Consider the following 23,507-nt stretch of genomic DNA (forward strand, 5'->3'; position numbering starts at 1 on the left):
TATCTATGTAGAAAACTTAGAACAATCACAACAGTGTTTTAAGTAATGTACAAAAACCAATACAGAGCAAACATAATTTTAATAAACATTACAACAGTATTGAAAAATATAAAACACGTACACATAAAATCCGAAGATGTTTGAAACAAAATTGTGTACCTTTACTAACACACTTAACAAGATGTAAATAAAAGAAGTACCATATTTATGGATCGGAGGACTCCGTATCATAAACATGTTACCTCTCACATAAATTGATCTATAAATTCAGTGTGATTCCAAAGGGAATCCCAAAAAGCCTGTGTGCATGTAAGCTGAGAGGCTGGCTCTAAAATGGTTATCAAAGTCAAAAGGTCCAAGATTGGCCAAGATATTCCTGAAATTTAAGTTGAAAGGACTTACCTCACTAAATCAAGAATTATTGTAAATCTGTAGTAAGTAAGACTGTGCAATTTTAGCACAGGAATCCGTAAATGACTAATAAAACAGAAAAGAATCTGGACACAAAGCACAAACATATGAAAACTTAATTTATGATAGTTGAAACTGCAGATCAGAGGAGGAAAATGGGACTTGTCAAAAAATGGTGTTGAAACAGTTGATCAACTATGTACAAAAAAAGAACTTATTTCTCGCTTTATGCAAATATCAGTAGCAGGTGTACTACAGACTTAAATGTGAAAGACAAAAATCACAGAACTTTTGTGAGAAAATACAGGCTAGTATTTTCATGATCCTGGACCGAGGCTGTGTGAAGGTGAATCTTGCTCAATTAAAATTGAAAGCGTGGGGGTGCCGGTGTGGCTCAGTCAGTTGAGCGTCCACTCTTGATTTCAGTTCAGGTCATGATCTCATGGCCACGAGACTGAGCCTCACATCCAGCTCCACTCTGGGCATGGCGGCTGCTTAAGATTCTCCTCCCTCACCCTCCGCCCCTCCCCTACTTGTACCCACTCTTAAAAAAAAATGGGGGACAGGGGCGCCTGGGTGGTGCAGTCAGTTAAGCGCCCGATCCTTGACCTTGGCTCAGGTCATGATCTCATGGTTTGTGAGTTCAAGGCCTGGCATCGGGCTCTGGGCTCTGTGCTGATGGTGCAGGAGCCTGCTCAGGATTCTGTCTCTTCTTCCGTCTGCCCCTCCTCCACTTGTGCGCGCACGCACACACACAACTTTCTCAAAAAAAAAAAAACTTTTCATTTTTTTAATTGAAAATTTTAATTCACTAAAGACACCACAAACAGAATGAGAACAGAAACCACAACCTGACAAAAGAGATTTGCAATGCACGTAACTGACAATGGGTTAACAGCCAGAAGACATAAGGAACCCTGAAAGGCAATTTCTTTAAATCATTTCCAAAAGACTTGACTAGAAGCTTTACAGAAAGGAAACCTAAGACCAAGAAACACTCAGAGAGGTACAAAACCTCCATAACCAGTAACAAAGCCTCTGTAACACTTCACACTGCTCAACACGCACAGATCGCCATCAGACGCAGGTGAGGTCCCGGAAGAGCTGGAACATGTGAACGTGGCAGGAAGGCACACGCTGTTCGGCTATGTTGCGCCATCTAGTGAAGGTGAATGTAAACATGCTCTATGATCCAGCAATTCTCCCAGGTGTGCACTGTGTGAAGGCTCCTGCATGCGTATGGTCGCAAGACATGCTGAAGAATGCTGCCGACCAAACCAGCTGACGTGACAACGAATGTCCATGGACAGCAGAATGAGCAAATAGACTGAGTTTGTGGGTGCTGACTCAGCTGCATACAAAATGGATCGATCTCAGAGAGGCAGCGTGGACTGAGACAGTCACCTGCAGAACAAGAGTAGAGCTCCACTTGTGAAGTGCAGTATGTATGAGGCCAAGTGATACACTGTTCAGAGACACGAACATATGTGGTAACGCTATAGCAAAGAGCAAGGTCGGGACTGACACAAAAGGAATACCCCCCAGGGGAATAAAGAGGACACTGCGAAGGGCACCCGGGTCACGGTGATGCCAGTAGTCAAACCCAGTAGTAGGTACACCCGTGTACTTACATGTACACTGAATTATTATTCCTTGTGTTTTGCGTATATCTTCTAAATATCCTTCATATATACCTAATACTTTATAAAATTAAAAAAGCCTACACTGTCTTCAAAGGTGGCAACACTCCAAAGGAAATGAGATGTTCAAATACAGACAATGAACCGTATACAATAATTCAAGCATATATCCATTGGTATAGAGATTTCCTAAATTAGGAAGAAAATGCCAGGCTACTAGAGAACAAAACTGAATTATATGCAACTGCTTATTTAAAATAACGTTCTGAGTCTTCCCGTGATCGAACAGGCTTTGCTTCACTTTTGTCCTCTCAAACAGCTAGAAACCAATACTTAACCTTTTTGGTGTTTTAACCGTGACGCATATGCTGTTTTAATGACATTTTTGTTTATTAGGGCTAGAACCAAATGTATCAACTAGTAAGAAGTGTAGACTTAAACTGTCTTCTCGGTCGTTATGTCTTGAGGTTTATCAGGTGCTGGATGCTATTTAAAGTCCTCTCCATCTAGCTGTCTGACTTCGGAGACTCGTGCTACCTCCCTAGCCCTCCTCTCTACAAAAGAAAAGACTAGATTATTTCCAGTGTTTTATCTGGCTGTTAAAACCCATGACTATAGTCCTCATCATCTTCATTTAATTTTACCTTTCTTTGCTACTTTTTCCACCTATAAAGCGTAATTATTCACACCCAAGTAACCATGAGTTCATTAAAAAATAAACACGAACCCAAAATATTCTTGATCATTCTAATATATTCCCATTAATAAAAGGGCTTTCACTTTAATTTTCATTTATTTCTACTTCTTTATTTAAAGTCAATAATAAAGTCACAACTGTAAAATGGATGCATTTAAAAACACAAAAGATACATTTCAATGACAAAAATATGTAATGGCAACGAAAACCTACTGTATACTTTGCCAAGCAAGGTCCACAGAGTAAAAGACCATGTGAGCAAGTCAATCTTCAAATATATCCTTAACAAAAACTCTCTTCTGAGTAGTAAAATCATCATTTAAGAATATGTATGTTTACCATCTGGACACGAGCTCCAAAACCGACAGAGTGAGTACGGAGAGGGCGGCCGGGGGGGGGGGGGGTGGGGGTGGGGTGCTGGATAAAAACAGGTGGGCACCAGGAACAATACTAAACTTCTAAAACTAACATTTAATTTAAAATAAAGTGACCATTCCTAACAGATGACAACTGTATCAACTATTTTTTTTTTCCTTGATAGAAATGAGATGGGACATTTTTTAACAGTAACAGCTTAGCAATCATCTAAAAAAAGAAAAAAATTGTGGAGATAACACCCAACCCCCCAACCCCTATCACCTAGCCCTATAGTCACTGGTATAAAACAAACACCTTCCATGAAATTATCTTTCCCATTACTAAAATACCCTCATTTACTTGAGATAATTCATACTTAGAATATTTCAAATGCTCATTTTTAAATGTGTAGAATTACCAGAGCTGAGATTTTTTAAACCAACTATGTATTACTAATAGTTGAATCTTTGAAAAGAGATAATAACAACCCTTTTACTATGTATCAGTTGGGTTTCCTTAAACATAGTTGATCAACTACGGGGAACAGGGATGCTGGTGGTAATAAGAGATACACTCAATTTTTTCCTTTTAAAAAATACATAATCCATGTTACATGAAGTAATAAGTATGTTCCATTGTGTACTTTCTTAACAAGGAATGACTATTTTCAGGCCCTAGTGGGAAGAAAAGGAACAAATCAAAAATGGCATTTACTGTTGTATTGCTGATAAGCTATAATTAATATTCAAATGATGGATAGTTTAAGTGTGTGATATTAAGAAAAAAGTGATCATTAGAACTTCACCAAAAACAACAACAACAACAACAAACAACCCACACACCGTGAGAAAGCTAAATGAGCACAACATAGGTCCCAAAGATTACACTATGATTCTGAATTGGATTTTCAAAACAAGAGGCATCTACATACAATTCCTGTGAACATCTCCTACGCGACAAAGATGAGTTTCTTTCTGAGGCTAGCTCAGTCCTACCTTGTCAAAGACAAAGATTCAAATGAACCAGAAGTTCCATTTGCTAAAGTGCACCTGCTTCTGAGAGCAACCCAAGAAAGGGGCCGTTACTCAAGCTGACTCCCTACCTGTCTGTCGTATCGACAGTCATACACAACAGTGATTTTTTTTTTAAACCAAACACTTTATACAGTGGACAAGAGAAAAACCCATCCTACACATACTATCTTCTAAAACGCCAGAGAGCAGGATAACCTCATTGTTTTTAAATACTGAAAATGTAAAGGGTCCACACAAATCAAGAACTGTATTGAGTATATACTTTTTATTTAATGTTCACTTGATGTGCTCTTAAAATCTCTAGGAGAGAAGCAGATATTTTCCCATGTCTTTTGGCAATAGATTCAAAAGCAAAAGTAGCAGTGCCACTGAACTCCACGAAACTTTTTTTTAAAGCTAAATTATTCAACATCTGTATTGTTATTGCACTCATAGATTGCCCGGGATACTACAGCAACTCAACAATAGTGACTGCAACCAAAGTAAGGGGAGTGGGTCTACACAGCGTTTGATTTCCTAATTCGCTCAGAAGGTTTTCATAGAGGAAAGGAAAACAACTGCTGTTCAAAAACCAGTATATGCTGAACAATTATGTAACCTTCTATGAAATGAAATGTAAGCCTCGGCACTACAAATCTGTCAGGAATCAGAAAAGGATTTACGGGATACAAATCTTGAGTATTGTTGTATTCCACTCTTGAAGTCACTCTGAGTTAAAACAGCCTTTTTTCCGAGATTTAAAGAAAAATATATCTTATAAAAAGGGATTCTTTTTAATTACTGAATACATCATTTTTATTACTAAGACAGAAACAAGTTATACCTTTTCCACTATAGTTCGCTCTGTTGAAAGAATTCGCTCTCTTTTAACTCCTAACAAATGCTACATTTTCAAGACTAAAGGAATTATCAGTAGGCATTCTTTCTTCTTGATCTAAGTTATTTTTCTCTAAAATATGTCAAGTAAGCCTTTAAAGATTCAGGGAGAGGGAGTTTCATGATTTTTTCTCTCAGTAAATTCTGAGGTGGTTCCTCTGGCTTCATGGCATCGCTGTGATCTTTCTCGTCCTCTTCTTTGTTATTCTCCTCCATTTTCTCATCCTCCTCACTGTCTAGAGGCTGAGGGATAAGCTGATTACCCACAAATACGTAAGTATTGATTCTCTGTTTAACCCTCTTTCTTTTCCTTTTGGGTGGAGCCCTCTGAGGAATCCCCTTGGCCTGTATCTCATCATTTATGAAATTTCGAAGTGTACGTCGGATATAAATGCGAGCCAAGTCTTGGAGATTCCGGACAGCACAGGGAGCTGAAAAAAAAGAAAAGCACAAACAAAACACACACACGGAACACATCAAAAAGCAAAACATTATACACTGCTCATTTCTTCACAGAACAAAATCTTTCTTAGCAAACGTTAGAAAACACCAGGTATAAAACCTCTTCTTTTTCTAACAAAGATTTCAAAGGTGCTCTCTATATGCCACACCACCATTCTCAATTCTGTGGAAAGCGGGGAGGTGTCTATGTGTAGATATGTGTGTATGTGTGTCCCCAGGTATATGCATGAAAATTCTTTGAAAGAGGAAGTAAGAACTTAGAAACGGGTTCCGTAAGAATGAAGCAGTTAGGGGATAAGAAGAGAAGACAGATTTTATACCACATATATTTTTTTATATTTTTGATGTTGAAAACCATACAAGAGAACGATCTATTCCTAAAACTCAAAGGCAACATTTGAACGACTGCCTCAGTCTGAGCTTTAAAGCTTGTGCATGTGTGTGTGTGTGTACACACACACACACACACACACACCCCCACACACACCGAGTTTTCCTCTGTAAATCAGTAAGTACAACTTAGGCAAAGGCCCGCCAGAAATCATGCTGTATACAATGTAATAGGCCAAAACAGGCCAAAACACTGAGATTTCCTCCAGTTATTGATGTTTACTTCTATCAAATACAGTCGGTCCTCCGCTCCCATCTCCCACAGATCTACAAACCCATAAGCCCTAGAACACATACTCTTCCTTGTAGCCTGCTCTGTTCCAATGCTTTAGACATAGAGAAATTAATTCTCTCGTCCCACTTGAACTTCATTTCTCCTAGTTGCCATCCCTGTGGAAATAAAACTACCATCAAGGAGCCTTCTCAAATGCCTGAACGAAACAAAACATAACCCTCCTCAGTTAAACAGCACTAAAAACTCTCCATGTATGTTTTATTTCTTTACTTTTGGTACTCTTTTTCTGGATACTTCCCTTGCAAACTTTTTTTGTTATAACCTATGAAATCCTGCCTCCTGTAGGAACTCTTCGGTATGTGGCCTCCCTCTACCATCAGACTGTAATTGGCCCCCCTCTACCATCAGACTGTAAGCTCCAGGAACGAGGGGCCATGGCACTTCCTCCTTGTGCTCCGTACAGGGGCCTGCAGATACTAGAATTGCACAGTCTATCACCCTGTCCAAGGCTCCGAGTGCTTCCTTCCCCTAGACCCTATCACAGACTGGATACACGCTGCAGCAAGGGACAGGGTTTTTGGTAAAACTCCAGCATGGCAGGCCTTTCTAGGCTCATTCGACGATCCCTCAGCACATGCCTCAGTGGCCCACGACAAAATCTTTTCTTCAAACTTTTTTTCAACTCCCCTACTGCAATCTGAAATAGAAAAGAATTCCCAAGGGCCATACTGGGCATGTTCGACTAAAAACCATTTGTTCTCCTGTCTGAGCCTGCCCCCAACTATCCAACATGGAAACGGAAACATGTAACAATTTGAGTTCAAGTCCTGCTTCTGCCAACCATGAGTTTTGTGAACACTGGTTAAGTAAAAACAGAGGGGAAATCTCATCTCTTATATGTTAAAATGTGTAAACTACCAACCTGTTCTGCTTATCGCCCAAAATTGTTAAGCTGTTTCACAGTCACTCAACAACCATGTGTTAAACTATACGCCAGGTACTATTAAAGAGCTCATTTAGATAGAGTGAACGATTTAGATAGACTAAGCAAGTCCCTGCTCTTATGGAGATTATATATTTGGGGGAGGGACAGATAAAAAATAATTATGACAAAAAAAGAAGATATGAGAAAAAACACCAATGACATACAAAGTAACATGGGGTATGGCTACTTCCGACTGGGTAGTCCCAATGGTCTCCCCTAGGAGAGGTGTGTCTGAGCTAACATCTAGACGATACGAAGAAACAGCTGTCTGTAAATAGCTTCACGCACGGGGAATGGCGAAACACTAGAAGGTGAATGAGCTTAGCACGTTCCAAGAGCTGAAAGAAGGCTGGTGTCCATGAAGTTCAGAGCAGGAAGCAAACAGTAAGGGAGGTGATCAGGGGTGATCTTACAGGCCCTGGTAAAAAATGTGCCTTGTATCAAGGGTTTTAAAAAGGCAGGGTCATAATGCAATGAAAAGGGCACTGAGGGTCCGCTGTGGAGTATGGATCATAAAGAGAGGGAGCAGGAGCCCAGCGGGAATACTCCAGTAATCCACCTGAGATCTGACCACACTGTGATGCAGATTAGAGTAAGGGAGGTTGGCAGTAAAGACGTAGAGAAACGGACAAGTCCGAAACACACTTTGAAGGCAGACTGGACGGGCACTGGATGTGGGAGAGTTTTTGGCCCAGGCAGCTTGGTAGATGCGACTGTCAATTAATTACTGACACGACAAAGAGGAAGGGTAGCTGGGGAGGAGAAAATCAAAACTCTGTTCCGTATGAAATCTGGAATGTCTGTGAACATCCCCTGGAAGAAGATTTCAGAAAGGAAAACAACAGCGACACGCTGGCCACCATCTCTGCGTGTTACAGGCAACAGCACACTTAGCGCTGAGGAAAAGGAAGTAGACAGAAGTGAAATAACTTGGTCCCGGTCACAGAGGTCGTAGGTGACAGGAGGTGGGACCTGAACGTGGGCGTTTTCACTGCCCGGTCTCTGCTCCTGCCCAACCGCAAGCGGCTGAATCATGTGTCTGGGACTCAGGGGCAAGGCCAGGGCTGGGGACAGAAATCTGAGAGCCAACAGCCTCTGGCGAGCACCCAAGGGGGAGTGTGGACACAGAAGAAACCTGTGCCTGAGTGAACACTGAAAAAGCAGGGGTGGGGGAGGCCGGTGGAGAATAAATCTATAAAAGAGTCTTGGGAATTTTAATAAAAGAGCTAAGAAATAGAGCTATAATTAGTCTTTTCAGCTGGTCTTTGTTCTTGCACCTTGCCCTCATTTTCGGTATTTTCTTTTAACACCCGAATTATGTTCGTCCTCTGCCAACACTGCTATTCCAAGGACACTGTTAGAATGATGAACCTTGCAATCCTAAACTGTCAGAATACCTCACTTCATAAAGAACCAACTGGACCCAGAATGGAAAAAGATTCAGACTTAAGTCCTAAAATTGCACCCGCAAGAGCTTCACGTAAAGTTTGTCTAAATGATACACAAACTTTCAGATAATTCTCAGAATTGAAAATATTCAAAATCCCCCCGTATTTTCTATTCTTTAACACTCCCTTGTTTGTAATGCTTCCAGTTATGAGTTAAGGATTTGATACTCACCCTGACTACTATTAAAATTTTATTTTGAATCAAAGCTTTCACTCCAAAATTATAATGAAGGTTATCTCTAACACACACACGGAAGCTCTATTTGTTTCCCAAAAGGTAGTCTCTGCAAAGATTTCACGGGAACCTAGCAGTCAGCACTTTCGTTTTTATTAACAACGACTGAAAAGGGCATTATATTTAGGCCAATCTCACAAAAGCATTGATTTGGGGCCACTTTTGAACCTACAAAAACAGCAGCTTCTATAAGTGGCCACATAACTGTTGCCACAATTTATGAAGCCTCTTGCCCCTTGAGATTTTTAACAAGAAATATACATTTGGCTTTGCATTCCTGACAGAGCTCTGAAAACACCTGGGAGTTACCTAAGTGGTAAGAGCATAACAGGTTCCTTTCAAGCACCCCTGGGTTTATGCTAACAAGGCAACTTTTGGTAAGCCCCTGAGTGAGTGGGCTGGTTGCCAGAGGACTGGAACTCTCACCAGCACCCTCTGGGAGGGGACGAGGGGCTGCAGGTTGAGTCGGTTGTAAATGGCCAATGACTTAACCAATCAAACCTCCATAAACAGCCTTCACTGCAAGGGTTCGGAGAGCTTCCGGGCTGATGAACACGTGCAAGTGCCAGAAGGGCCCTCAGAGGAGGCGCGGAAGCTGGGTCCTTCCCACAAACCCTCTGTGCCTCGGTTCCAGCCGGCTGTTTCTGTGCTGGCCCCTGTTACACTAAACCCCGTAATCCAGTAAGTGAACTGTTTTCTTGGGTTCTGTGAGACACTCCAACAGATTATTGAATTCCAGAAAGGGGTCACGGGAGTTCCTGATTTACAGCCAGGCTGACGGAAACACAGGTGAAAACGTGTACCTGTGGCTGGGGGCTCAAGTTGGAGGAGATGGCGGCAGCCTCGTACAAGCCCTTTAACTTTCGGGGTCTATGCGAACAGTGGTTAGTGACAGGAGGGGTCAGATCACAGGACACCTAGTTGGTGTCCACAAAGAATTCGAGAATTCCTTGGGGTGGAAAAACCCACATGTCTGAGAGATGGAAGTATCTAGTGGGTGGTGTATGGAGGAAAGTTTTGCCTTAGTTGGTATAGAATTTTTCCCTTTTTCCTTTCCCCTTCTAAAGGGCCCACCTGAACTTGAAGCAGCTCCTTTAGAATGTTGCATACCACCCCGCGAACAAAGGAAAGAAGATGTGAATTGAATCAAAAGCAGTGATAAACCTGAGGAAAATTCTAACTACATTTTAGTAACTATTTATATAAGCAATTTTATAGCTACAAAATACACTTGCCAGAGATTTGCATGTGTATTTTTTTAGTTCTCTTCTTTTGCTAACATTCTTTCGTAACTTAATCCCCTATAATTAATGAAATAATGTTCTCTAACCAGCAATTTTAACACAAGAAACTTGTTCTTATTTTCCAAACATCCTATTAAGTTTTGACAAATAGTATCTTCAGAACTTTTTCGTTCTGTGAACATTATTCATAAAAAAGCTTTTATTTTTTACAAAATCGTAATTCCTGGCTCATTTTTACGCTATTGGGAGCTGATGATTTTTTTCCCTTTTATTGGAGAGACTTTCGAGTATGTATACAAGTGAGTAATAGTATAACGAACCCCATGTACCACTCAGCTTGAACCCTCACCATACAGCTAATCTTACCACACTCCCATTTCTTCCTCCCAAACCCAATCTCACAGACGATTGTGATGACAAATTTGGATAGATCGTTTCACCTGTAAGTATTTCACAGGTATGACGGATTTTTTTTTTTTTTAATTTAGGCTCTTCCCCCTTTTATCCCTTTCAACCAAATTTATGCCCCTACTTTACATTCACAGTTATGTCCATCAACCCACAGAGGATAGTCTTATTAACTACCTAGAGCTATACTGTATGGACATCTTTAAAATGAGAAAGAATGAAAATTGCCCATTTGTAACTGTGTTACTGCAAAACCACATTTACAAACTAGACTCCTCTAAAGGACACTAAACTAGGGAAACTGTCAGTTAAAGAGGAATGTCTCGGGCTACAACAGTCTCCATGAGAAAGTGAAACACCTAAATGGCTGATGCACAGAAGTCCACAGGGACCTCTACAAGGACACTTATATATCTTTACAGATATACATTATTACATTTGTGGTTAGGCCACCGTGTCACAGAATTTTTTTCATTACTTCTTTTTTGTGACTCTCTAACCTGTTATGATAGGTTAACGAAAATGGTCATAAATATGACCTGTAATTCTAATATTTGGAAAACAGGAGGGAAAAAATAGTTTTACTTTGTTATTATTATTATTATTATTGCTTTTAGTTATTGCTTTTAGCAAGGAGTTGAAATAGTCAATGATCTTAGTACGGTATGGTCTACTAAATATTATAGTATGTAGTATATGGTATATACATACACCTATATATACGAGGGAATGTGTGTGTATGGTCTACCAAAAAGTATACTTTGAAATAACTGTACAATGCATGTGAATACAGGTGACAGTTACTTGATTCTGGTGTTCCTAGCACCAGTCCCTTTCAGTCCCAGAATACATCTAGCACGTGTCTCTGAACAGACAGGAAGGAAGTTTAAATTCAACATTCCAGCAGAGTAACTTTACTAACAGAATGGATCTTTTTGATAATCCTTTTTTTTATCATTCTTATTTTCAATTTTCTATATACTCAAGTTTCCTTATGTGATCGTCTTATGTCGTTCTGTTGTGTAGATTGACTCAATCTTGTGAGTAACATACAACAGCAACAAGTACGTTCGGAAAAAATGGCTGATTAACACTTTCCGAATTGTGAAAGGTTCAAATTGTTTGTTGAACTGGGTGCCTGATTTCTTTCTAAATGAGATTAAAGTAAGAGCACTGTGTCAGAATTGATGCATCTTGTGAATCTGGAAAGAGCGGTCAACAGGTCTCTCCGATGGCAGCTCCCGTTACAGAAGAACGCTAGGAAGCCCTCTCCCGGGGTCTAGGGAAGAGACCCCCCCCTGCCGCTCACTGCCCCTTACCACAGAACCACATGGGTCTGTCTGCACCACCACATACCTTCGTCCCCATGGCAGGAGGAGCGGTCTGTATGGTTCGTGCGTGCGAAGCAGCTGTCCACGTGTGGCCTTTCCCTGGTCTTTTCCTCCGCTCACCCACACATGAAGCTCTGCTCCCCTGCATTTACGGAGCGAGCCCATACGACGGGAGGCTGGCCACTACTGCCTGTGGCTGCGTGGATAGTCTAATTTAAGGGTGCGGACCTAAGCCATATTCCGCCCCAACTCCTTTAGTAGGTGATAAAAATGACGTTTCAATTCCTAGCTATCTGACCGCCAAATCCTTCTCTCCATTGGGAAGAACGTGGAAGAGGGAAAAAACAGGCCACAAAAACCACGTAGCTCACAAAAGGGTAAAATAAACAATGAAGATAAAGTTACATGTAAAGCCAGGTTCCTTTGAAATGTATTCATTTAAAAAGCAAGTTAAAGCAAGAAGTCTACCATGGTAAAGTTAGTTCATTTTGGGGATGGAACCTTACTCACCGATTTCCAAAATCATGATATATCACAAGCCAATTAATATTACTCTTCCCTCTGTTTCTACTTTCAGCTGCAGTAAGTTTATTACTTCCTCCTTCTTGAAATACTGTTTTTTTCTTGATTTCCAACACAAACACTTCTTCTCTCTCCTCACTCTCCCCCAAGTGCTCTCATCCATTCTCATAGCTGAAAATGCCATTTTTAGGTTGAGGATTCCCAATTTACACCTCCCCTTGTGCAGTGGGTTTACAACCACTTGACTACCTGCCATGTGCATGCCAACAGGAAACTCAAACATGGCCAGAATAAAATACCTGATCTTCCTACACCTATTTCCAAACTATTCCATCGCCAGTCCTGCAAACAGCAACAAATGGTACCACCACTCAGCTAGCCGCTCAAGGCCAAACTCTCCATCCTTTTTCTCTCTACCACCGCCTACAATTCAGTCTACTATTTTTCTACCTTCGAACAAGTCTATCCACAACCAACCTTTGGTTGGTTACCTTTGATAAGGTTTCCTTACCTTTGATAAGGAAAGCCCTGTATATAATCTATCTTCTATACTCTAGCCAACGAACTTCGACTACCCTGAAACTTGTTTCTGGTCTTAGAACAACCAAGCTCTTTTCAGCTCAAATAAAGGCTGTTGTGTTTGTCATCCTTCTGTGTAGAAAATGACAACAAATTTAATATAATTAGTAAAGTCACAGCTATAAGTAATAAATTCATGATTTCTTTGACCTGCCCCTTCTTTTCACATGTCCATGAAGGCAGCTAACTGTGTCTGGTGCAAGGTAGGGATTTTAACCCACCCCCACAAAAAAGCTGAATAAATCTGTTAAATATATAACTGCATGTTTGATTTTTCATAATCATATAGTCCATTAAATCCCAACCATAAGAGTTTAACAACAGTCACGGTTCAGTCGGAAAGGACCAACAGTTACTTACGGAGTCCTACAGAATCGGGTTTGCCATTATCATTCTTACTTGGTTGTACAAGTGGAGCAAACGAAACAGCAAGGATATTTTTACTTTCCCAAGTGTTTTGTCCAGTTCGCATAATTTGTGTTAACTATTTGGAGGAAAACACAGAAACAGAATAGCTTAATCCTGGAAATGCGATCGCCTTACAGTCACAATTTTGTTTTCATGGAATAACTAACTGCCAATGGTTGCTATATAATCACCTGTATTTGAATGCAACCAAATTACTATCATTTAAATACTTACCATAAAATAATACAGAAGAAATCACAAATATTTGCAGCTCAAGATAGATAAATCAAGGTATATAGAATATCCAAATATGGTCAAGTGACCCATCACGTTATATTTGGGGTCTGATACCTTCTAGGGGCCTCATTCCAACCCACACCTGCCAGTGGATCCCAAATTAGATGTCTCACATAACCAAACAGTTGTTTGGTTAAAGCATCATATAAAGCATTAATAAAACCATGTTCTGATCACTGTACCAATGAGTCAACTTCATGGTTGCCCATGATGGTCATAAAATGCAGATTCTAATTCTAATCGCAACTTAGTATTTCACAAATAAACGTAATCAATCACAAGAGCATTACAAGTTTTACCTACCTGGCAAAAACTCATCCCCAGTCCTTGGGAAAAAAAAAAACTAGCTCAGTACATGGCTTGATCAAGCTGAATTAATATCTTCAATTTCTATTATAAAAATAAGCCCATTTGACATTCGGATGATAGTATATAATTAATATTTAATAAAATACCAATGGGAAGCCCTATCTTAAAAATATTTGGAAAGGTATTTTCAACAGATAACAGAAGATTGTTCATCTGGGAGTCTCAACTCTGGAAGCATTCAAGTAACAATGTTTTTCCAGGAATGTTTTTTAATGAATGTTTTTATATTATGTCTTTTTAATTACGGACAAACAATTTGCTACAGAGCTTAGTGCATGGTAATGGTGAAATCTACTGAGTTGCAAATAACATGCTGTGATGTTAAGGGACCCCCTCCCCCAAGATTATAAACTCCAAAATGATGAGGCAAAGTCCCAGTTGTCTTATATAATTTATCTCCTACCGTGTAAACCATAAGGCGTTTTAAACATCTCAAATTTAGGTTAATATGAATATTAAGGATTTGTTTTGAAATACATTTTTATAAAAATTTTTTTTTTTTGAGAGAGAGAGAGAGAGAGAGAGAGAGAGAGAGCACACGTGTGAGCAAAGTGCAAGCAGGGGAGGGGCAGAGGGAGGCGGAGAGAGAGAATCTCCAGCAGGCTCCACAGGGGTTGAGGTCATGACCGTGAGATCGTGACCTGAGCTGAAATAGAGTCAGACACTTACCCGCCTGAGCCACCCAGGTCGCTCCATGTTTATAAATTTTTAAAGTAATTTCCTTTTGAAGGAGCCACCCATTTCCTGAATACATTAGTATTTCATACACTTACTATCCCTAATAATTCCAAACCGAAGGCAGGTAAATAACTGAAAAAATATTTTCAAATGAGTCTATGTCATACTAAATCAAGATTTAAAAATGTACTTGTTTCTTTAACAGATTTAAGCAGTCCAAACCAAATCCCAAATAGAATTTCTCTTTTCTACGCTCAAAGAACTAAAGAATGTTGGAAACTGAGTGGCTGGTAGAGATCTTCACACCCAACTGAACAGCTCTGGGTACAAAAACTGTGGGAGGAAGCAACTGGGCAAACATCACACAGGCTAAGCTCTGGGGAGACGAAAATCTCTTCAAACCCTAGTAGAAGGATCTCTTCTGTATCTGCTTTGGTTCAAGAGTCTGTTTCAAGGTTTTGTTTTTGTTGTTTTTATAGCTAGATCTGTGAAGAGTACTGCTTCCTTAAAAATCACAGCCTACTTTTCGCTGATAGAACATTTCCCACCTTAAACTAACATGCTTAAGCAAAGGACAGAAGTTACCTGATCTTCTATAGGCATGACCAGAATGCCTCCAACTTTCAGTAAGATTTTCATGTAGTTTTCATGGTCCTTCTGGACACCAGCCCCACAATAAATGCGGTCATACTGATGACTGTCAGACGCTATCTGGAGGCAATTACCAACCACAAATGCGGGTTCACAGAACTCAAATCTGCACGAAAAAACAAATATATTTTAATTCATTTAAACAAAAGGTTAAATCTAAAAAAATTAACATAATCCACTTCTTTGAAATAGTGCAGTTACCAAAATTAAGGATAAAATATCAGGAGATTTGATTTAAATATCATATTTATGAAGTTAAACTGATCAAATATATAGTTTTATTATCAATGATATAATTCACATTTTTAAAACAACCTGTTTTTTTTGCCATACTGAAACTTCACTTAGGGCTTAAAAAACGAGCATAAGGAAAAGCTCTTCATGATACCAATCTTGTGATGCCCCACAGTGATATACACTAAGTTCACCTTCCACTGCCCTTTCCAAAAAAAAAAAAAAAAAAGAAAAAAAAAAAAAGCCGATGGGCCAGCGGCCACGAAAAGGGCTCGTGCAGTCCACATCTCTGTTTGACATTTCTGCCGTGGCTAACAGTGGCAAAGCTTCGTCAGGAAAGGATGCACTTCAGCAACCACTATGATTAGGGAGATTTTAGCAGAGCTATGTTACAGGGCTGTTATGTGACTGCTGCTTTGGCCCCTGGGATCTCCCTATGGAACAGAAGGAGATAGGGTTTCAAAGCAAAGGCATCTTGTCCAGGCCGCCTGTTCCTGGTTACAGTGTTGGTTCATGGTATAGAGAGTTATGCTTTTACAAACTATCCTATTTAGACTCCTACTTTATTCCTTAAGGTGTAACAAATCTGTAAATAGTTTCTAATGTATAACATTAATTAAAACCCAATGCACTAATAAAACATATAATCTTTTAGAAAGCTAATTCATGGAATATCCTTTTACTTTTAAGTTGATTAACGTTAATATGACCACACGTAAAAGTCAGGCTATTATTTGAGGATGGAATAATCCATGTTAAAAGTTTCGGCATGCGGTAAAAAATGACAAAGATTGATTCATAATCATTTCTACTTTGTAAAACATATCCTGTCCTTTGCTAATTAATAGACTTATTACATAACAACTTTTCATTAAAATTCACTAAACAACAGACACGTTATATTCACTAATGTTTAAAGAAGAGTCTACCAGAACTATGCCCTGTCTTTGGTCCCCTACCTTCTTACTGGAGGCTTAGAGGTGGGGTGGGAAGGGTTGAGGAGTTGGGATGGGATGACTTATCAGTGTACCCTCTCTTCCCCATACCCCCACACTAGGGTAGAGTCCATGCCCCATCATTTCTTTCACTGTAACTGCCTCCTCGCTGCTCACACTTTTCAGGTCTCCCCTCCATCATTTTGCTCCCTACTGCAGAGGACGGAGTGAAGCTCCTTCGAGTGCCACATGGGGCTCTTTATGACTCTACCATCAAGTTGTCCTGCCAGATTCGTTTCCTGCCTCTGCCTTCCCTGCTCTTCCCCCTCACTGCCCCTCCCCCCCCCACACACATACTATGTTGTAGCCAAACTGAATTACAGTTGACCCTTGAACAAGGCGGAGGTTAGAGGTGCTGACCCCCTCCCTGCTGTCAAACATCCAAGTATAACTTACGACTCCCCCAAAACTTAACTACTAACAAACTACTGTTGACCGGAGGCCTCACGATGATAACATAAACGGATGACTAGCACTTTTTAGTTACATGTACTTCATACTGTATTCTTACAAAAAAGTAAGCTAGAGAAAAGAAACTATTAAGAAAATAAGTAAGAGAAAATACATGTATAGTACCGTACTAAAATCTGCATTTAAGCCGTCCTGCACAGTTTAAGCCCATGTTGTTCAAGAGTCAACTGTGTGTGCTTCTAGTTGCTTAGAGGAACTAGCACGAATTGTTTGGAAATCCTGTAGCTGGGTACATGCTGCTCCTTTGACTGAAATACCCTTCCCTCTCTCCTTCCCTTGATAAATGCCTACCATCCCTTCAAGACACAGTTCAAGTATTAGTTTTAGTAATGAAATCTTACCCAACTCTATTTTAACAGTATCTCATTCTTCCTACTAGCATGGTACACATAAAAGTGCACCTAGGTTAGGGCCATGCTTAAATTCCTTTTAAACTCAAGATTATGGTATGACCTATGATTGCCTAAAATATGGCCAACGTATAGTTTCTTGACTTTTAAGTATAAGATACTGTGGATCATGTGGTTTAATCATTCTACGAAACTCACAGTAAACATTCTTTAACAAGAAAACATTAGACTATTTTCAATGAAATCTAAAGATCTTTATTCTTATAAAAATTCATCTTAAATAATTTAATTTTATGATAATTTAAGTCAGTCTTATTTTTTGGGAATTTGTATTTTAAAAATTAAATTATTAAACCTCTTTTATCAAGTCTATTAAATCAACTTAAAAAATATGCTTACGGTTTAAAAAGCTTCCTATTTGTTAAAAATACATGGTAACTTACAGAACTATTACTTAAGACAACACCATTACGAGTACACAACTTACGATTAAGACCACTTCTCAGATTAGTGACGTCCTCATCCAAGCAAAATTAATTAGAAATAATTTAGTGCCTGATTCTAAAATCAAAGGTGTGATTCTGGTCAAATTTCCTAAGAAGCACAATTCATTAAGTGAAATATTATTTATCGAGCCCAGTTGTGTGTAAAGATTGGAAACAGAATGGGAAACACTCAAGCCTACATCTAGTGGAAGAGACAAGAATCAAAGAATGTCACTAATACAGATTTACAGCTATAATAAATGCTCTAAAGGAAAGGAATATGATTCCATAAGACTAAGGACGAAAGGAAATAGACCTAGGGAATCGGAGAAAGGCTCCCTGAGAAATGTCAAGATGAGACAGGACAATCTAGAACCACAGGGGAGCCAAGATGGTCGTCACTAGCCACATGTGGATATTGAGCCATTAAAATGCAGCTAGTCCAAATTGAGCTGTACCGTGAGGATAAAATTCACACGGGATTTCAAAGATTTAGCCCAAAATAAATGTAAAATAGCGCAATATTTCTTTTATTTATGTGTAGGGGCATGTGTATTTCAACAGCCACATAAACTAAAGATACTAAACAAATACCCTTCTGCTTATAATCTCTGACGAGGCGCTTCGAATACTTTCTCCTTAATACAGGCTTCCCTTTGAAACATTCCCCTGGTATTCCTTTCTATTTCTGTGAATATTTCTTCTGAATTTTAAATGTATCTCCATCACCTATGACAGTCCTCGGAATACATTTACTAAGAGAACCATACAAAAAACATAAATGTTTTCTACCTATCCACTTTGAATAGGAACCCAAAAAATCTTAGGACTAGAAGAGAAACTTGCCCAGAAAGATACAGAAAAATATGTGCCTATGATACTTTCTATAACAGTACGATGATCCTTGCTGTACTAAACTGGTCACTATAAAAAGCTGTAACTTCATGCTACAGAAGATAGTTTTTCTCAAAATGCCAAAAAAGGCAAAACTCAAATAATTTCAAAAAATCCTCACCTTTAATGAATAAATCAACTGTCCTATAACTGAAAGGTACTTTTTTGGGCCTTTCAGAAGATCTTAAATAAGCCACCATAACATTAGGAAAACGACCTCATCTTTTTTCCCCCTAGAATGCAGATCAGAACAAGTATATTTTGCTTTCTCTTAGGGAGTAATCTCTAAATCTATAAATGTCTACTAATGCAAATGGAACATATATTTCTAACAAATACATACGAGTTCTTTACACTTTCATTTAACATAGTCAAATTAATTTATTTTAACAGAATATTCGAATCTGAAAGTTTAATTGAACTTGAGATGTTCCAAAAGGATCGGACTATTTCTAGATATAACATAGTAAAATTTCAAGGACATAAGTAAAACTGAGGACACTGTAATGTCTTCAAATGTTGGCACTAGAACATAGAAAATTCATATGCCAGGGGCGCCTGGGTGGCTCAGTCCGTTAAGCATCCGACTTCAGCTCAGGCCATAATCTCACGGTTTGTGAGTTCGAGCCCTGCGTCGGGCCCTGTGCTGACAGCTCGGAGCCTGGAGCCTGCTTCTGATTCTGTGTCTCCCTCTCTCTGCCCCTCCCACACTTGCACTCTCTCTCTCAAAAAATAAACATTAAAAAAAATTTTTTTTTAAAAGAAAGAAAATTCATATGCCAAACACATTACCAAAAAACTGTAACACTACCAGTTTAGTGGTCATTAAGAAAAATATCTGCCAGAGATAGTGTCTCATCTGGAGACTCTTGATTATAACTATGGCTTAACCTTTTCTACCAGTAATACATGAATCCTTCACATTATTAAAGAACACAAAACAATTCTCAAAATGATTATTTTATACATTGTATCTAAAAAAAAAAAGTAGGTAATGGACTATCTTTCCTAATAAAGGACTTAGAGATGAGCTTTAGTCCTTCTAACTAGGTACATATTTGAGGATCTTAGACATTCTGTATTCTAACAGTAAAACTGTGGCTTATTTTTATAACAGCATTTCACATAAATAAACTCACACCAATTCCATGGCTAATGACGTGTGTAGGCCAATGTTTATGGATGTGCCCCCACCCGTGTCAGATGATGCCCAGGCAATATTTACAGAGAGCTGGACGACTGACTGGAGACGTGGATAATAGCTACCGTGTCATCAGAGTAAATTACAACTCCTATTCATTCTTCCAGTGTTGACAGGAAAATAAAGAAAACATGTTCTCCCGCAGGCTTTCACTATCTTCTGAAAGCTGCATCTCACCTAAGTTTCCACAAACCTCTATAGAGGCAAAGGACATATTTTAAACCACAAATACAATCTGTGTATAATCTGGAAGACTTCAGCAATAAATTAACCAGAGCTTTTCAGTTTACTACAAAACAGTACTACACTATTTATAGATCTATACAGGAAATCTAGGTTAAAATTAGTGAAAAGGAAAAGCCAAATTCCATTTTTTCACATCAATCAAAAACTACACGAAACCTAGGGGTAGGAGCAGGGAGGCAAACCAAAATGGCATTTCCTTCGTGGTTCTTATTATTCATAAATTATGGCTCACGTGTGCTTGCTCTCATTTTTACTCTTAATTTAGGAAAGTTCATTAAAATTTTATGTCTGTCAGTAAAGTGAAAAGTAGCAATCACTTTTATTCTTTGAAGAAAATTTCCAAAACAAAATTTCCCAGATGGAGATGACTCACGCTCCTAAATTACACTGAATTATACCTAACGATAGAAGTTATCCGTACACAAAATAAACAGCTCTGAAATGCGTGTAATAACTACAAATTTATTCACTTTAGACTTTAATCATTTGTTGATTTAAATCTGCAAAGCCAGGAACTGTTTTCAGACTCTCTTATGCGGAGAGGGAAAACTATCTGGCACGCTCTTACTAATAACGTACACTGGAAATCATTTGCGGGAAAACAGAGAGCACGTTATCTTGGCTTACACACGAACACCGGCCCGAAATAACACTGGGATTCTCATCACTTACCTTAGCAGTGGTTTTCTTTATAGGTGCGTGTTGAAATATCTTCATCTGGAGTCGGACAGGTGATTTCCTTCACAGCAGGGACCTTGCCAACTTGCCCATATAATTCTTTTGATAAGCTGCTAGGAGATCAGGGTGACCTAGCCTTGCCCTGCAGCTTCCCTCTTAGACGGATAGTCTAGGTCTAGGAGCTGACTGAGAGTAGAAAAAACAACATTCCCCTTCAATACACTGTTGAAGTGGGGGGCTGACAATTTGCACACCTAGTTTATCATGTGCCACAGGATGCTGTCATTGAAAGTTTAGACAATTATTCCAATGGAATAAAGGATTTCAAGGTCACAGGAAAGAATCCTACCTTGTTCTCAGACCTCATCCAAAACCACCTGCCAAATGAATCACAGAAACCTCTTTTTCTTAAAACACTTAGTCAAAATATACATTTTGGGTCTTGAGAGCTGTGACTATTTAGTTAAAACAAGGCAAAACTTCAGAATTTTCCACTGGGAAGAAACATCCAGGGAAATATTATTATCTCTTGCTCTCCAAATGCAGTTATACCATTCAAAAACTCTTACAATCAATAATTAAGCTACGGAATAGTGTAAAATTTAAAAAGCAAAGACTTTACCTTTTCAAGTGTTTTCCCTTCCAACTGCATCAATCTCATCTCAGAATAATTTCAAGCATTATTTAAAGCAAAGTGTGAAGAGTAAGTAAATACAGTGTTTTTTCATTGAAAGAAGCTTTAGGAAAATCCATAGGATCAAAACCAGTCTCTAAACACTTTATAGGAAACAGGACAGTACATCACATAAAAGCGAGCGTCCAAGTATTTCAACGGTAATTTCTTCTCCTAAATCCAACTTTTCCCCGTGCCATTTCTCACGGATGTTAAAAATACAGAACTGATGAATAGCCCTGATGACTATTTTCAAGCACTTCTGTTACCACCATTTGAATGTATGTCATGATTGAAAACAGTTCACAACCTGTAGTAATTGCTATAAAACTACCATCTGAGCATTATTAGTGTATCGAAAATATTCAAATATCTGAGAAATATTTTGAAGTAATGTTGAATATACATTTATAGATCGCAAAACTACTTCAAGTGTGCCATAATTCTCTTAAAGAGGAAGCAGGACTATTCTAGTGGTAAAGTCGACAGGACATAGAAGCATTTTTCCAAGGCAAATCAAAGCACAAGCAACACAAACCTATACTTAAAAATCAAATTAGGCCACTAGACATTGCCATAAGCCAATTACACCTTTGAAACATAAAAGAGTATACTATCTGCACTTAACTAAAACTCATACCTCAACTGCATTGCCTCGCTCACTCATCTCTGCCCCCAAAAGTAACTCACACCATAGGTGAGTTTCACCAGTGAACAGGGTAAGTATGCTTTGTAATAAAAATGCTACCGTGCATTTAACCATGTTAACAGCCCTCCTTAATCCTAATCAAAGGGAAATAAATGATAAAAATATAAGCGCTGCTTCAACTTTTGTATCTGGGGCTAAACTGCTCGACTGTCATTCATGGGTAGCTTCCTGCTGGAACAAATATTGGGATAAATCACTGTTTACATCATCATAGTTAATTCAGAAGTAAATAAAAAGATGGACATAGGCGAGGTCACAGCCTGTCCAGTCTTCAGTTTTCCCACTTGGGCAACGTGGACACCAAAATGGCCTCTAGGACTGTGGATTAAGCACATGGAATGTACGTGGTACTTAATGAACAGACAATACATATTAGGTGCTATTGTTTTTTATTATCTCATTACTGTTTTCAGTACTCATACCATGACTCATGTATATAACTATATAGAAACTATAGTCTTCTGTTCAAACGGAATGAAAATCTTCAAATAAATCAAACAATGCTGCACTCATTTGACTACTGATGTTAGACTATTCCCAGAATTGGCTAAAGTATCCTTGAAAGGGAGGGGAGACAGACAGGATCGAGTGATGTATTCCTAGGAAATGGCACACTCCAAAGCATGCATTCTAGGGAGCTGAGTCAACTACATGCGCATGTATATATTACATAAATACATAACATTGCTATAAAAAAGTGTATACCAATTACCAACTCATTTGCAAAGCATTTACAGCATAAAGGTTTACAATTCAGGCTACTTTAACTGAATTATTCTTCCAAGCAACTACCACTGGAGAGATTATTTTGCTTACTGCTCAAGCACAAATACTGATTATAACTTGACCTTCTCCAAACTTCTTCCCTCATGAAAGCCAGACACCTAACGGCCTTTAAGACCTAGGCCCAAAGACTTGTCTAGATCAGAGTGGGCTAAAATAAAGGTGTTCTCAAGAGTGTGAAGATACAAGGGTCAGCAAACAGGCCAAATTCACCCTGCTGCTTGCTTTTGTAAAGCAAGTGTCCCTACAACACCTCATGCCCACTCCCTTTCAAAGTGTCTAAGACTGCTTCTGCATTATGGCGGGGTTGAGCAGTTGCCAAAGGGACCATTTAGCCCAGGAAGCCCAAAGTAGTTACTCCTTGGTCCTTGACTAGAGAAGTTTGCCAATGTTTTAGAGGACCCTAGGAATCAAATGTCATGTTTATAAGGGAATTTCAACGAATCTGAAAATACCAAAGTAGAGCAAGGATAAACCATACAAGAGAGCTCCCCCTCCTGCCCGTCTCCAAATACAGTCAATTCAGAGCAG

At 39.1% G+C, this 23,507-nt stretch overlaps 1 protein-coding gene across 4 annotated transcripts in view; it reads right to left on the bottom strand.

Moving 5' to 3' along the window:
* Positions 1-1,187: 1,187 nt before the first annotated feature.
* PCMTD1 (protein-L-isoaspartate (D-aspartate) O-methyltransferase domain containing 1) overlaps positions 1,188-23,507 on the bottom strand; it is a 68,697-nt gene continuing 46,377 nt past the window's right edge. For 3 of the 4 annotated variants that reach the window (XM_043601064.1, XM_043601061.1, XM_043601062.1), the window contains 3 exons: positions 15,192-15,363; positions 13,215-13,338; positions 1,188-5,446 (listed from right to left, as the gene is read on the bottom strand). In XM_043601064.1, coding sequence (XP_043456999.1) covers positions 5,079-5,446; positions 13,215-13,338; positions 15,192-15,245 — 546 coding nt within the window. In that variant the 5' untranslated portion in view covers positions 15,246-15,363 and the 3' untranslated portion in view covers positions 1,188-5,078. Of the gene's footprint in view, positions 5,447-13,214; positions 13,339-15,191; positions 15,364-20,805; positions 20,998-23,507 lie in introns of all 4 variants that reach the window. The other variant, XM_043601063.1, reaches the window with a different exon arrangement.

Source organism: Prionailurus bengalensis, chromosome F2 (genome assembly GCF_016509475.1).
Source record: "Prionailurus bengalensis isolate Pbe53 chromosome F2, Fcat_Pben_1.1_paternal_pri, whole genome shotgun sequence".
Classification (NCBI taxonomy): domain Eukaryota; kingdom Metazoa; phylum Chordata; class Mammalia; order Carnivora; family Felidae; genus Prionailurus; species Prionailurus bengalensis.